The 17,473-nt window shown below is 36.4% G+C and overlaps 1 protein-coding gene across 5 annotated transcripts in view; it reads left to right on the top strand.

Annotated features, from left to right (window-relative positions):
• The window catches only part of TENM1 (teneurin transmembrane protein 1), an 831,890-nt gene that overhangs the window by 642,204 nt on the left and 172,213 nt on the right, over positions 1 to 17,473 (top strand). For all 5 annotated transcript variants that reach the window (XM_055376889.1, XM_055376891.1, XM_055376888.1 and 2 more), the window contains 3 exons: positions 1,920 to 2,105; positions 3,708 to 3,731; positions 5,634 to 5,780. In XM_055376889.1, coding sequence (XP_055232864.1) covers positions 1,920 to 2,105; positions 3,708 to 3,731; positions 5,634 to 5,780 — 357 coding nt within the window. The remainder of the gene's footprint in view (positions 1 to 1,919; positions 2,106 to 3,707; positions 3,732 to 5,633; positions 5,781 to 17,473) is intronic.

Here is a 17,473-nt window from a genome sequence, read left to right as displayed (position 1 = left end):
CTTGACCTCTCAGCAATATTAGATGTAGTTAAACACTCCTTTATTGAAAAGTGTCCTCTTGTGCTTTAGTTACACCACAGTCTCCTGGATTTCTTCCTATCACTCACTGCCATCTCCATCCCAGTTTCCTTTGATGGTTCCTCTTTTTTCTACCTGATCTTTCTTCAGGGCTCTTCTATTCCCTGTTTAGAGGTATCAATCAGTTATTTCCATGCCTTTAAATACCACCTATATGCTAATGATGGCCAATTTTATATCTCCAGCCCTGGCCTGTCAGAATCATATATTCTGCTGGTTGCACTGACATTTCCACTTGGCTTTTTACATATATCTTAGGGTTAATCTTTTTGATCTTCCACCCTTATTTTTCCCTTAGCCTTTCCCATTTCATTAATGACAGCATTATCTATCCATTTGTTTAAGCCAAACTTTTATTTTTCCCTTTCCTTCATCCCTTATATCCAATTTTGAGCAAGTCCTGTTGGTTACATCTCTAAACTATATTTCAAATCTGTCCAACAGCTTTGTGATGTATAAGTATTATTACTTCTATTGCATTCTTACGCAAACAGAGATTAAGACAATATGTTAGTAAGTTGCCTGAGGGTTCATAGGTACTAAGCAGAGGAATCAAGGATGCAGTTATCTTTATTTCAAATTTACTACTCTTTCCATCATACCCTGACCTTCAAAGAATACTTGTGAGTAAACTTATGAACAAATTGATCCAGATTATAATAAAACTCATAATCATGGCTTTATCAGAAGAATATTGTCATCTACTGAAAAATAACTCTGCTATCTGTGGAGAATATTAATATCAATGCCTCTAAATATATTAAACTAGTTTCAGAATTTGAGACTGTGAAAGAGACAACCTGGCTTCCAGAACACCCTCTTTTCCTTTCAGGAATATGTGGCCTATTGTTCCCAAAACATATTTCATTCTTTCTGTAGGTTTTTATCCTACTTCTCTTCCTCCAGCAAGGGAATTAGATCACGAAAGAGGCTTGCCATGCTTTTATGTTGGTTTATCTACTGTCATGACTTTATTAATATTCAGCATTTCTCAACAAAAAGTCAAAGGGACAAAGGAAAGAAACTCAGCAGAGCCAGTACACATCATCATTATTATACTGTCTAAATACTTAGTAGCATTTGAAGATAAGAAGGATGTGTACTTTAATCAACCAGGGTTAATTTTATATGCTTAAAATAAATGCAAATATTGTTAGTATGATCAGGGAAACCAGCTGGTTGTCATCATTGGCATCTTTACCTTTTGTATATTATGAATTTTATTAGAAAGTTATTATCTTTCCAATTAATGAACTTGTCTTTCTGAATGAAGTTAGGGCACTGTTTTATTGGGATTTTTTCCCCCAGTGATACCTTGTAGTATCATAAAATTCCTGCAACATTATCTGTGATCTTAATGAATTTTTAGTGAAACCCACTTGGCATTTGTTTGTCATTAATCTCATTTCTAAGCCTTGAATGCCATTATCATTTTATAGACTTCTCAGAATCAGTTTGGCTTAGAGTTTTATATTATTCTTAGAGACTTAACTACCTCTTTTTAGAGTTTCTTGCACATTCATTCAGATGCTAGAGATCTTTGTGACATCTTGTTTATATAAATTGTTTATTAACATTTTGTTTAAAATATAAGTATGGGCAGGGCATGGTGGCTCACATCTGTAATCCCAGCACTTTGGGAAGCCAAGATGGGAGGATCACTTGAGGCCAGAAGTTCAAGACCAGCCTGGCTAACACAGCAAGACCCCATCTCTATTAAAATAATAAATAAATAAAATATAAATATAGACAGGGATTTTTGGTAATTATAATGTTTTTTGGAAGAATGGATGCTGGTTTTAACAAAATATGTTAATATATCTTCTTTGAATTCCCCACAGAGCTGTGTACCATGGAGTGTGGTAGCCATGGAGTCTGCTCAAGAGGAATTTGCCAGTGTGAAGAAGGCTGGGTAGGACCAACATGTGAGGAACGCTCCTGTCATTCTCATTGTACTGAGCATGGCCAATGCAAAGATGGAAAATGTGAGTGTAGCCCTGGATGGGAGGGCGACCACTGCACAATTGGTAAGTACCACCATACTTTAACCAAAGTAAGTTGGATTAGTTGAAGTTAAGAGCAGTCTAGTGAGTCAATCACTAGGCATTTAGTAGAATTTGAGGTTGGAGTAGGGGAGGAGAAGGAGGGTTGGTTACAAGTTTTAAAGTTTTGTGAACTGGTAGGTTTCTTCTTTTGTCGATGACATTCTACGTATTTCTTGTGTTGTTTCCTTTCTTATTACTTCAGTATTCCTTATGTTTTCTGCTTTCAAGTGCTTTGAGTTACTCAAGTGAAAGATGTTACGTTGGAATAAAGTGTCATTAGTTAATAAGAAAAGTGCTTTTATAGTGAAGGTAACATTCTCTGCCCATTTTTCCTTTTGAAAAGTATAGGTTGTTTCAGTTGAAAGCACTTAGAGGCAATTTCATTAAATGGGACTACTCTAACAGGGGCCATTCGATATCATTAGAGGCTGTCTTTAATGTATATGAGGAAGGCACTTCTGACCTATCATCAATAGAACATTTGTGTTGAATTGTTTATCCGGTAGTGTAGAGAGTTGGTCCTGAAGCCACCACTCTCCCTTCACCCCTTATTGCTAATTTCACAAAGGGAAAATGTTCTGTGAATATGGAAAAGCCTATGTAATAATTAATTTATCATGTGATCTTCACACTATAAAAGATATTAAAAATAAATATTTCAGTTATAAAACACTTTCTTTTTCTGAAAAAAAGCAAAGCCCTTAACATATATTTCTATCCACCGCTAAGGTTTCTATGCAAGAAATCTTTGCATAGAAAGGTTGTCATTAATACAGAGTAACAAGTATGATTCCCATTGTTCAGCTAAAGAAAGGGGGTCACAGAGTGTTCCAGTGGCATTCCTTGACTACACAGAAAATTCATGCAGAGCAAAGGCAAATGTGGGCCTCTGGATACCCAGTTTATTGTTTGTAGGCTTTTCCCTCACTAGACTATACTACAGCTTTCATTTTTAGGTGAAAGTATTTTGTTATAATGGTTGGAGCTTGCCAAAGTAATGTATAATATATATAATACATATAACATATAATCTTCATAAACTGCATTACTTCTCTACTAAAGGTACAGTAAGTCTTGTTCTGCAACTGTGGGAAATATTTAAGATTCATTAAAAAGGTGGAGAGGGGTGAGATTCAGATATGTAGCTTAAGTAATTACATTCCTGTACTACAGTAAGTTTATTGCCTTTACATAAGAGGATTTAAATATTGTGATGATTATCATAGGTGGTTACTCCAGAACTATCTTCTAAAGATATTACTAATAAGAAGTTGAAGCCAGTGCTCTTTCACAGGAGTTATTACTGAAATGTGAAAATGCAGTTCTTATACTTCTAATGAAATATGACACTTTTTATGAAGCCTAATAGAGTTTCTTGCAGAAATGCCATTAATATTGTTCTCACAGAAAATATTATTCACAAACTACACAGGCCCATGTACCCAACTTTTGAGCTGCAGGCATTTCAGCAGTTCACAGTTTGCTGTTCTCCTCCCAGGCAACAGATGGTAAACCATTAGTACATATTGTATAGCTTTAGTCTCTCAGAAATTCATTTGATCACTCTTTTCCCCTCCCTTTTAGCTCACTACTTAGATGCTGTCCGAGGTAAGATTTTTCTCACTAATTTTATAACAGAAATATATTTTTAAAAGAAAATATGCATGTAAGAAAGAAAGGGTGGTGTTTTTTGGCATTGGTGTTGTTTGTTTTTATTTTTGGCAATCTTATTTAAATATAATGTTGTCAGTTTCATGCTAAAATAGTCACACTAAAAGGTAATTTGTGTTTTCAGCATCAAAGAGTCACTTTTTACCGTAGTATAGAATGGACTGATAAGCAGTTTTAAGGACTACTTTTTCTTGTCTTTATATTGAGTTCTGTGTATGTGTGTGTGTCTGGATCTGTGTGTATTACACAGGTAATTATTAAATAATTTTTAATAATTTAATAATTATTAAATAATTTGGTTCAGAAGATGAACTTTTTCTTTAACATAACAATATAGCTCCAAGTCCATATACAAGGACTCCTAAGTCCTTACAGGGGCAGGAGAATTATCCTCCTAGAAGTATCCCATCATCCATCCCTCCAAGGAGCTTCCTTTAACGGAGACAGCAAGGGTTTTTCTGCCAGATATCCTAGTGCCTTTCATTACCTCAGCTTCAGAAGTTTAATATGTCCCAAATTATTCTTTATTTCACCTTAATTATCTATTGCCTATCCATTAGAATAGAACAACAAAAATTCCCTTCTCAAACCTATGTATGTTTATCATATGCCATGTCATGAGTATATTACATACATCAAGCTTTTCATATTTTCTAACAACCATCTGTCATTTTATTTTTAAATTTTTTCTTCCTCTTGTCTGTTGATAGTTGCTTGGAAAACTATTTAGAAGGAACACTGGGTTACTTCTACAGATTTTTTAATCTTTTTTTTGTTTTGCTCTTTATGCTTTTGGAATTTTCTTTCAAAGAAAGAAACCAAAATGAATATTGACTGGACTATTCCCAGTAAAATTCAGGTCTGGTCCTGTGTTGCTACTAGGAAAATACCCAGTAGCATTATAGTTGCTTTCTCCATTCATCTGCCCACTGTGCATGTGGCGCATGTGAAGTTACCCTTTGCTAGAGCTGAACTCCAAACTACGGGTACAAAGAGTAGGGCATCCCTGAGAAATTTAAAGTCTAAAGAGGAACCATTGTCAGTGTTGATGCTTTATCAATGGATAAAAGTTATTTAAATGCTACACTTTCCTCTTGACTTGATATTTTCCAGTTCTCTATAATTCAGAAAGTCTAGATCTGGCATGTATTAATTCCATAAACACTTATTTAACATTTAATATTATTGTTGTAAGCATAATATCATGCAAGCTTTTGAGAGAGATACCATAGAAGTAAAGATTTCAATCCTTAGCCCGCAGATGAATAATAATCTTGAAGAGAAAAGCTGAATAAATATAAAGCAACTACAGCACATTTCTAAGGCACCATATGAACAAATACTTAATGGTGTGGTCTGAACTGTATACCAACATACTTAAGTCCTGAAGTAATACATCATAAGGGAAAATCAGCACAGGCTAGAAGTAGTAGGGAAAGTTTCTCTTCATAGGGACTGCTATCTTTTCCCAACATATTGGCCATAACTAGATACAGTGTCATCCATATAGTTTTGATTGAGATGAGGAGATATGTTTAGTGAAAAGAAAAAAAGAATTCTTGCCCCTGCCATAGTTTTCTTCCTGTATGAACCAGGGGTTGGGAATTGGGGTTAGCATTAATAAAGCTTAATTGGCTCTCTAAGGAAAACCACTGCAGAGTAAGGGATAACAAGTTCCCTGGGAAGGTTTTGCAGGCAAGCAAGCTCCTCTTCCATTTATTCAACACCTCATCTGAATGGGGCCCAGATGGTTAGATGCTTCCCTATAGGCAAATACATCATTGTTGGCCAATCCCATTCTGATGTCTCTGTGATGGTTACTCTCTGATGTCTTTTCAGATGGCTGCCCAGGGCTCTGCTTTGGAAATGGACGATGTACCCTGGATCAAAATGGTTGGCACTGTGTGTGTCAAGTGGGTTGGAGTGGGACAGGCTGCAATGTTGTCATGGAAATGCTTTGTGGAGATAACTTGGACAATGATGGAGGTGAGTCATTTATAAAATGTTCACGTAAGAAAGGAATAGCCCAGCCTCTAGCACAGTGGTAATCAACCTGGCCAAGGGTGAAAATTAGGAATCTCTAGTATAAATGATACTGAGTTATATAGGGTAATGCTACCTTTTAGTCTCAATCACATTAAGAAGACATTACTTACTGAATATTACTATGACCAGGCAGTACTCCAATTTTTTTTGCATGTGTTATGTATCATTTAATTCTCACAATAACCCTATGAGGTATAGGTATTACTATTTTCCCCACTTGTAGATGGGAAAATTAATGCTCTAGGTGGGGATAGTAAATGACTTATCCAGAATCACATAGCTAGAGAGTAGCAGAGCCAAGTCTCCAATTTAGGGCTATGTGACTTCAGAGCATATTTTCTCAACTACTACACCATGCTATCTCCCATACCCATGGCATTTATCATATCAAATTAAATTAACATACCACTATTCAAGTTGTTTGATGTTAGCATAGTTTGCACTAGACATGCTAAAATATTTTTCTTTGTTGTTAGTTATTTGGAACTCCCTCTTGTGTGTCTACCTTTTAGTAGCACTTTATACCTTTCAGAGGACATAGCATCGAGACAATTTATGGTAGAATTTTAAATATTTAATCAAGGAGCTGCGCATGATATTTTTTAAAACCACTGTGGCTCCAAGACCTCAGACTTACCACTTCTCTTAGGAAAGCCAACAAAACATCTAACACACTGTGTGATCAGACATCAAAACTGCCCAAACCACCTCTGAGTGAGCCTAAAACAACAAATCCTCACTTTCCACATACCTTCTACTCGAGGAAACATAAAATTAACAAAAAATTTTGTTTGAATTTCTGTATATTAGCTTAAAATGAAGTATATTATTAAATTTGACACTTCACATTTCTATATCTGCTTAGATAATTGCATTCCTTGTCATTTGAATTCAGACATGAGGCAGGATTATATTAATAAGGTAGCAGTCATGGCTTAAGCACCAAACTGCATTGTAAGAGTTTCTTCCTTTACTTGTTCTGGCTAACAGTTAACCTTTAAAAGTTTTAAGACCTTATCAAAATTAAGTGGAGGCAACTTTGTGATTAAGAACGCAGAGATTTGAAGTTAAACTGTCTGGATTCAGATACTAGCTCTGGCTCTTATACTAGCTGCATGATTTGGGGCAAGTTTTATGATATCTCTATGCTTCAATTTCCTTATTTCTAAAATGGGGTTGATGATATTAAATGATATTACCATTTTTCCCTATAGTAGAATTAAGATGATATTGATGATAAATATAGATTCAGTTCTACTGTGAGACAGAAAGATAGATTGAATAATTAGACACACACTGTCTAATAGGGTTGTAATAAGTATTAAATGAGATAGTTCAAGTGAGCCACTTGAAAGATAGTAAACTACACCACACATACACACACACACACACACACACACACACACACACACAAATAGAAGAGACTATTTTCTGAAGAGACTGTTTACTACCCATATAACTTGAAAACCTTGTTTTGGAAACTGGAGTGAAGTTTTCAATCTAATGATCCACTGATAAACTATTTAGTTTATTTTTATGGCCCTCTAAGACTCATCTTCACTTTCCTTCTTGTCTTTTTCATTATATACCTTTTACCTGGCACATCTTCACGTCTTCTCCACCCATTATTCTCTGTCCATAATTTAAGTCTCAACTTAAACCATATCTCCCATGAAACTTCTGACATCCACCTCCTCAATTACCCATGGTGTTGATAATATGCACCATACAATCAAACACCTAATTATATTCTGTATATGGTTTTCTTGTTGCATGTTAAGCATGACCCATTGCCCATAGTTATATTCCCAATATGTTGAAAATAATAGTATCTCACTTGTATTCAGGATTTACTATGTGCCAGGCACTGTGCTGAGCCCCTTATGTGAATTATTTCATTTAATCCCCATTATGTAGGAACATTTTTTTTTTTTTTTTGAGACAGGGTCTTGTTCTGTCTCCCATTCTGGAGTGCAGTGGCACAATCTCAGCTCACTGCAACCTCTGCCTCTGGAGCTCAGGTAATCCTTCTACCTTAGCCTCCTGAGTAGCTGGGACTACAGGCACACACCACCACTCCTGGCTAATTTCTATATTTTTAATAGAAACGGGATTTCACCATGTTGCCCAGGCCCGTCTCAAACTCCTGGGCTCAAGCAATCTGTCTGCCTCAGCCTCTGAAAGTGCTGGGATTTCAGGTGTGAGCCACTGCACCTGGCCAGGAACTACCATTAACACTACTTTACAAATTAGGAAACTGAGACACAGAGAAGTCAAGTAAGTTGTTAAAAATCGCATAGTAAGCAAATGATAGGTCCTGGATATAAACCTAGGTAGTCTGCTTCATTCTAAAAAGGATTTGGTATAATAATAGGAATTTCTCAGTTATGTATTGATTAAAATGTTATGCTCAGAAAACACATTAACAACCTATGCAATTATAATTTCTGGCTCAGTTAAGGTTGAGCCAATGTTTCCTGCCTTAGTAAAGTAATAAAAATAATTGAATGTTTAATTATCACCATTTTTTATGGCCTCAAGGTCATCTCATGGCAGCCAAAATGTTTAAAGAATGGATCAATTAAATATTAATGAATTAATGAATTATCAATTCTCAATGCCTGTGGTCTATGTAGATTCAGAAGACATAGAAGATTTCACTGAACGTGTATTGACCTGTGAACATTCCTTAAAACTATGTATCTGTATGCAAATTAAAAATCAAAGACCTTAATATGAGCTCAGTATATTTTTATGATCGTCTCTTTAGGGAACAGGGGGGGGAAAGCTCCTTGAGATTTCCAATTACCATTTTTCCCTATAGTAGGATTAAGATGATATTGATGATAAATATAGATTCAGTTCTACTTTGAGATGGAAAGATAGATTGAATAAACTCTGAAAGCCCCATGACTAAGATTTTAGACCAATAATTTCATTTTTATACTGTTCAAATATTACCCCTGAGAACATATTAAATGCCCTTCATTTGGTAGTCTCAGCTTTCCAGCTATCCATAATGGCTGGTTTCATTTAGTTAAATATGACTAATTATTAATATTTGCTTAATATTAATATTAGTATACTTGTTTGTGCATGTGTGTATATGTGTGTGTTTTAATTACATTAGAAAGTACCAATTGAACCTTTCTGGGAAAAAGCAGTTCTAATTTTAAAAATGTAATTCTTAAGAAATCTTCCCAATCAAAAAAAATCACTTTCAAGCATTTGCTTCAAGTAGCTGCTACCTGATTACTCCATATTATAACTGATACTTAAAGAATGGTGGAATTTTTTTGCATTCTAATCAGCTTTGAATACTCATTAGTATTGCTGCTACTTCCTGAAGCTTTGACTTTAGTTACCCTCTGATTCAATGCATTGTGATTCTCAGTAACTAATTGGGCTGCATTGAATATGTGGGTGACACCGCTGGTCCAGAAACTACCTAAAAGCTCCTTGAACAGTAAAAACAGAACAGAGAAAAAATAACCTTTGGATGTTTTTTCTTAAGTGCAAAAAAGGAAAGCTATCTTATGTATTGTATATATAAGAACTAATTACTATAGAAGTCACAAACCTATGAAATGTCTTGACCTCATTCATCTCTTTAATCAAGAAGCACCTACCACATCACAACCCTATACTTGGAGGAAAAAACTTACTATGGTGACCACATTTTCATTTGTTAATCACATGTCCTAATTTGGAGTTTGTTACATATGATCGCCATACATTACATGCACATGTGAATTAACATCAGAAAAAAGTTTGAACATTATATTAACTGAGTTAGAATAGCTAAAACAAACAATAGTGAAAGATAGAACTATCAGACATTAAGGCATATTTGAAAGCTATGATAATTAAAGCAAAGTGGCACGGATGTGAGAATAGACAGATTAATGCAACTGAATAAAAGCTCTAGAACACACCCAAGTGCAAAATTTAGTATATTATAAAACTGGCATCAAAAAGCAATGGGGGAAAATAAGCATTATTAAATAAATGGAATTGTGACAACTCTTAAGAAAAATGCCTTAAATTTTTTAATTCATACCATATACCTAAAGAATAAGATAAATAAAAACACTTCAACTGGATTAATGAGTTAAAAATAAAAGAAAACAAACAGAATTCAAAAAAAAATAGGTGATAGATCTTACAATGAGAAAGCACTTTGTAAACATAAAAAGAAACCATAATAGGAAAAAATAAATAAATTTGACTTAGTAAAAATTTAAAACTTTTTTGTAATGTTTAGCTAAATGTGTAGACCATCCAATATCTAAATATTTGCAGACATCAAAATCTACACTGTCTAGTATGGTAGCCACTGGCCACATGTGAGTATTTAAATTTAACTTGAATAACATAAAAAAATTCAGGATCTCAACTGCACTAGTCACATCTCAAGTGCTCAGTAGCCTCATGAGACTAGTAGCTACTGTACTAGACAGCACAGTACTAGAGCATTCCTATCTTTAGGAGAAGTTATATTGGATAGTGATGATCCAAATGTTTCACTCAAATGTTTACCTTTAGGCCAAACATTTCACATTAAGTACCTGGTTTTCCATTAATTCATTACTACTTCTTGCTAACTATTGTGCTTGGCACTGGGGAGAAAATGATAAACAATACAAGTTTCTGCCTTCATGGAGCTTATGGTCTAGCAAGGCAGATAGATATTAAATAATCCACACAAATATGAGGGACTTCAAAAAGTTCATGGAAAGGGAGACTTGAAATATAAATATTTTAAAATATAAACTTTATTTCTCAACAAAAATGTAAACTTTACTTCTACATCAAGTTCAAGACAATTTTGTAAGGGATGAGTCCATCCTGATATAACTGAGGGTCCTGGGAACTTAACCAGTCTTCTTTACACTGTTAACTGAAGAAAAATGGGTACCCTTTAAAGATTTTTTAAGATTAGGAAACAAAAAAAAAATTAGAAAGAGGCAAATCAGAACTGTAAGTAAGGTAAATGCGTAATGATTTCCCATTGAAACTCTTGCAAATTGCCCTTGTTTAATGAGAGGAATGAGCAGGAGCATTGTCATGGTGGATTAGGACTCTCTGGTGAAGCTTTCCTGGGTGTTTTTCTGCTAAACCCTTGGCTAACTTTCTCAAAACACTCTCGTAATAAGCAGATATTATCGTTCTTTGGCCCTCCAAACAGACAACAAACAAAATGCCTTGAGGACCCCAAACAACTGTTGCCTCCTGGGTTCAAGCTATTCTCCTGCCTGAGCCTCCCAAGTAGCTGGAACTATAGGTGCATGCCACCCCCGCCCCTCTGACTAATTTTTGTATTTTTAGTAGAGATGGGTTTTCACCATGTTGGACAGGCTGGTCTCGAACTCCTGACATCAAGTGATCTGCCTGCCTCAGCCTCCCAAAGTGCTGGGATAACCACTGCTGTTGACCAGTCCACTCTTGCTTTGACTGGACCTCGTCCACCTCCTTGTAGCCATTGTTTTGATTGTATTTTGTCTTCGGAGTCATACTGGTAAAGCCACATTTCATCTCCTATTACAATTCTTCAACAAAATGCTTCGGGATCTTCATCCCATTTATTTAAAATTTCCATTGAAAGCTCTGCTTTTGTCTGCTGCTGATCTGGGAGTAACAGTTTTGTACTCATCAACCGGAAAATTTGCTTGACTTTAATTTTTCAGTCAGAATTGTGTAAGCTGAACCAATTGAGATGTCTGTGGTGTCAGAACCGCTACTGCTGTTCATCATTGATCCTCTTCAATTAGAGCACAAACAAGATTAATTTTTCCTCACAAATTGATGTGGATGACCTGCTGCTGCAGGCTTCATCTTCAGCATCATCTTGTCTCTTCTTATAATGAGTTATCTATTTGTAAACTGCTGATTTCTTTGGGGCATTGTCCCCATAAACTTTTCATAAAGTATCAGTGATGTCATCATTCTTCCACCCAAGTTTCATCTTAAATTTGATGTTTGTTCTTGCTTCAATTTTAGCAAAATTCATGTTGCTCTGACAGGGACTCTTTTCAAAATGATGTCTTATCCTTCTTAGTGCCTCAAACTAGATCCTGTTCAGATGTGTTACAACAAGTTAGTATGACTTTATTATAGTGGAAAAAAATTTGAACTCCTTGCATAGTTTTCTCATGATACACATTTTCCAAGAACTTTTTGAAGATCCCTCATAGCTATATATTTACAACTGTGAAGAGTGCTAGAAAAATTTTATAATTTTAAAACTGTGTAATTCTATAAATGTGCATGGGGACCTGACCTAGTCTGGGTGGTGAGAGAGGCCTCACATGAGTCAGGGGAAGAACGTTCCAGACAGAGGAAATAGCATGTATATATGCCCTGAGGTGGAAATGTACTAGGCTCTAAAGTAAAAGGCAAGTCTTTGTAGCTGGAACATGAGTCAGGAAGAGATTAGTATAGAAAAGTAGTCAGGGGCCAGATCATACAGAACATTGTGAGTTTTACAAGATCTTCAGTTACCATACAAAGATTCCATTTCATTCACTCGACTTATGGAGGAAGGAAAGTGGTCTCTGATATTGTGGAAGTATTTTCAAGGAGGCTCAAAAAATGTAGAGTAAGAGTGTTTAATCCAAACAGCCTTTTTTCTCTGATCTTTTAAGTATTTATCACGTTTGTCCAAGCTTCTCTGGCATAAACTCTTCCAGTGGTCTATATTCATATTCATTGGTAAAATCAATAAGTTAATTGCCTAAAAGAGAATGATCTTCCAGGAATCATTCTTCATAACAAGTCACCATTCATTAAGAGCAATAGCTATTTGCAAGCCTCTTTTATGATATAGTGTTTCTAGATCCAGAAAACAGCACCATGGGTGAGTTATGAACACATACAAGCTCATGGATCAATGAGCCTCATGTTTAGAATGGCACCAGCATGCTTCAGTGTTTAATAAATAGGAAAATGAAAGAGAAGGAACAATGAATTTATAACATTTACTCTATTTAAGAGGCAGACATCTTCACATTTACTTTTGAGATTTGGTTGGAGACAAAAGACTTGGCATCAGAAAGCATATTTCTAATTATTCTTTTCTCACCATACCCCTTTAATTTTGAAGCAACGCATTTATTAATGGATCATCACTTAGTTATAAGAGCCTAAACTGCCCAAGTGCCTCCAGATGCAACTGCAAAGTAGAAAATCTCAACTCTGTAACTGTTCACCACTGTATGACTGGGCCCATCACATTATCTACCAACTAAGGCTACTGATACTTGACATCTGTCTACTTTGCAGTGATGAAAATGAATGAGAAAAGAGTTGAAATACAGTCATTTAAAGTGGGCAATAAAAGTGTGTTATCAATGAAGAATCTATTAATAACAATTTGATATATTAGTTGGACATTTGTTAATCTCTGGGCACATTTACAAATGTCATAGAAATAGGACTTTTATGGCATCCATTTATTCATTATTCAAATATATAATGAATGTCCATTTTTTGGGGGGGAGGATAGAGTCTCGCTCTGTCACCCAGACTTGAGTGCAGTGGTGCAATCTCAGCTCACTGCAACCTCCGCCTCCTGGTTTCAAGCTATTCTCCTGCCTGAGCCTCCCAAGTAGCTGGAACTATAGGTGCATGCCACCCTCACCCCCGAGCTAATTTTTGTATTTTTAGTAGAAATGGGTTTTCACCATGTTGGCCAGGCTTGTCTCAAACTCCTGACATCAAGTGATCTGCCTGCCTCGGCCTCCCAAAGTGCTGGGATTACAGGCGTAAGCCACCGTGCTGGGCCTTGAATGCTTACTTTAAGCCAGGTACTGTTCTAGTCATTGAGGAAATAGCAATGCATAAAAAAGATAAAATTCATGCTTCCATAAAGCTTATATTCTAGTTACAAGAGGCAGAAATTAAACCAAATTTTAAAAATACATATTATGATAGAAGGTGGTAAATGTGATGAAGAAAATTTGTTTTTGTTTTGTTTTTTTTTTAAAGGCAAGATGGTTACCAAAGGCTGGCAAGGGTAATGGGGATTTAAAGGGGAATTGGAGATGGTTAATGGTGCAAAAAGATAGTTAGAAAGAATGAATAAGACCTACTTTTTTTTTTTTTTTTTTTGAGATGGAGTTTCACTCTTGTTGCCCAGGCTGGAGTGCAATGGTGCTATCTCAGCTCACTGCAACCTCTGCCTCCTGGGTTCAAGTGATTCTCCTGCCTCAGTCTCCCAAGTAGCTGGGATTACAGATGCCCACCACCACGCCCGTCTAATTATTGTATTTTTAGTAGAGACAGGGTTTCGTCATATAGGCCAGGCTGGTCTCGAACTCCTGACCTCAGGTGATCCACCCCCCCCCCCAGTCTCCCAAAGTGCTGAGATTACAGGCATGAGCCACCACGCCTGGCCAAGACATACTATTTGATAGCACAACAGGGTGACTACAGTCAATAATTTAATTGTGCATTTTAAAATACCTAAAACAGTATAATTGGATTGTTTGTAACACAAAGGATAAATGTTTGAGGGGATAGATAACCCATCTTTCATGATGAGATTATTATACATTGCATGCCTGTATCAAAATATCTCAAGTACCCCATAAATATATACACCTACTATGTACCCACAAAAATTTAAAATTAAAAAAATTAAAATTAAAATAAGGCAGGAAAAGGAAGGACAGGGAGTGTAGGATGGGGAAATTTTAAATAAGGTAGCCAGAGAAAATCTCACTAAGAAGATGACATTTGAATAAAGACCCAAAGGAGGTGAAGGTTAAGCCATGTTGATACCAGGGAGAAGAACATTCCAGGCACAGGAATAGTGTGTGCAAACATCCTGATAACATTGCCTGGGAAATTAAGGAACAGCCAGAGGAGTGGGAAGGAGATTGGGTGGATCAGAAGAGGTAAGATCTGAGAGGTAAGAGGGAGATGGCAAAGAATCAGACTGTGAGATAATAAGTCATTGTTGAGACTTAGGCTTTTATTCTAAGTGATATGAAAAGCCATCAATGGTAGGTAGGCACCAGGAGGACATGAACATTAGTGGCATACAAACAACATATTTTCCCAACCCAGAAAAGTTTAATGGTGTGTGGTTATAGCAACAATAATGATTTGGGCAGGCCAAATCCTGAGTGCACTTGAGTCTCTCTCACTTTCTTTTTTCTAATACAGTAAAATCCAGGGGTGAAAATCCGCCTGAATAAATGAAGAATATGAATTATAGACTATTTCCAGAGGAAATACAGTCCTATTACCTTCAATACATATAAGGGCAACAACTAAGCTAACAGGAGTGCCTAGTAGGAGGCCTGCTTTAGTAAAGAGTTATGAATGATTTATAGTTAGTTCATTGCTTATGGCTTTCCAAAATGCCTAAGAAGACTTTGCTTTACTGAGTCATTGGAATGAACAGCCCTTCCATTTTATTTTCACTATTAATTTGCTCAGCAGACCCACTGTTCTACAGATGCTGAAAAGCTTAAGCTTAAATCCAACCCCTGTCCAAATGGTGACAAATTCTGAATCAATCAAATCCAATGAATGAAAAGTTTCTGTAGTATTAGTGTTTGTCTACTCAGAGTCACATAAGATCCTACCTACCTGACAACCTAACCAAGCATAGTTCGTAAAATGAACACATTCCAACAACTGGAACGTGCTACACAGAAATCAATTACCCTCTGGCCAGTGATAAGGCAACTTCAATAAAAGGGGTTGAACACTTTAAGCTGCCATTGCAAACCATTGACATCCACCCCTAAGACTCTATCCTTAGATTCTTTGCAGTCTGTATGTTTTAGAATTTGATATAATAACAACAGCTAACATTTATCACGTGCTGGTTATGTACTAGATAGTAAGCTTATTCTGATTACCTTTCCAGCTTTATTGAGGTATAAATGGTGTACAAAACCTGAACATAATAAATGTGAATAATTTGGTCAGTTTACACATATGTATAAACTCATGTTACCATCACCACAAACAAGGTAATAAACATATCCATTACATCCAACGGTTTTCTTCTTGTCCCTTTGTTCTGGGGTGGAGTGTGTGTGTATGTGTGTGTGTGTGTAGGGGAGTGTGTGTGTGTTAAGAACACTTAACATGAGGTCTACCCTCTTAAAAAAATTGTTAACTGCACAATACCTCATTATTAACTATAAGTACTATGTTGTACGAGAACTTGCTCATCTTATAACTGTGACTTTATACCCATTAAACAACTCCTCATATCCCCATAACCAATCCCCAAGTAACCACCATGCTGTTGTCTACTTCTATGTGTTTGACTATCTTAGATGCCTCATATAAGAGCAATCATGGAGTATTTTCCCTTCTATGACTGACTTATTTCACTTAGCCTAATGTTCTCCAGTCTATGGCTATACCACCCTGAGTGCACCCAATCTCATCTTTATTATAGCGTGTGATACTTACAACAACCTGTAGAGTTAGTATTATTGTTATTTACATCTTACAAATGAGGAACTGACTTGTCTAGGATTCTACAGATTGTAAGTGGCAACGTTAAGCTTAGAGCCAAAGCAGGGCTGGCCCGGTGGCTTACGCTTGTAATCCCAACAGTTTGGGAGGCCAAGGCAGGTTGATCACCTGAGGCCAGGAGTTCGAGACCAGCCTGGCCAACATGGTGACGCCCCATCTCTACTAAAAATACAACAAATTAGCTGGGCATGGTGGCAGGTGCCTGTAATCCCAGGTACTCGGGAGGCTGAGGCAGGAGAATCACTTGAACCCAGGACGCAGAGGTTGCAGTGAGCAGAGATCATGCCACTGCACTCCAGCCTGGGCGACAGAGCAAAAGTCCGTCTCAAAAAAAAAAAAAAATAGAGCCAAAGTAGTCTGTTTTTGTTTTCTTTTGTTTTGTTTTTTACCTTAACCACTTCATGTGCTCTAAATACCTACGTATAGTCATGCACTTGGAAGTCCTACAGCCTAGATCAGTACTAGTAATACACACTGTTTAGATGATGATGTTGAATGTGTGATTTGCATGCATAACACTAGGTGTTCATATGACTCCCAGGTTACTTCCCACTGCAACTACATTTAGCCTCCCCTTCTTTGTTTGTAATATAGGGATGAGAATATCAACCTAACAGGCTTGTTGACGGGATTTGTTGAGATAATATACGTGGATGTACCTAGTGCCTGGCAAATATTAACTAATCCGTACGTGTTTTCAAATCCTTTTATATAACCTACCGTGAATTAACCGCCCATTATTATCAAGGTGATGATACAAGTGCTGTCTCTAAAGGATATATATTTGTAAATTCATTTTCAGGATTAGAAAGTATGGGTTTCCCCTGTATCACTCATATTCCTTCATCCATTTCCCCTTTCAGCCAAGGGCATACAATCAGTAGGCATAAGTTTACTAGTGATGACTTGATCACGTAGCAAAGAAACCAGTGCTTCATCAACACCAATTGAGCCAACTGGCAAAGTCCCAAACTGGTTGGCAAAGCTAGGATCAATGAATGCCATAGATAGTCCTTCAAGTCAGTGTAACCTCCCTCTTTTTTAGCTACCTAGTATTTTTATTCCTTTGAAGAGAACAGGCCCTAAAAGTAAAAATCAGTTAATATTTGACATGCCCATATCTGACGACG

This window comes from Gorilla gorilla, chromosome X (assembly GCF_029281585.2).
Source record: "Gorilla gorilla gorilla isolate KB3781 chromosome X, NHGRI_mGorGor1-v2.1_pri, whole genome shotgun sequence".
In the NCBI taxonomy this organism is placed as follows: domain Eukaryota; kingdom Metazoa; phylum Chordata; class Mammalia; order Primates; family Hominidae; genus Gorilla; species Gorilla gorilla.
This window is presented reverse-complemented; position numbering and strand designations above follow the sequence as displayed.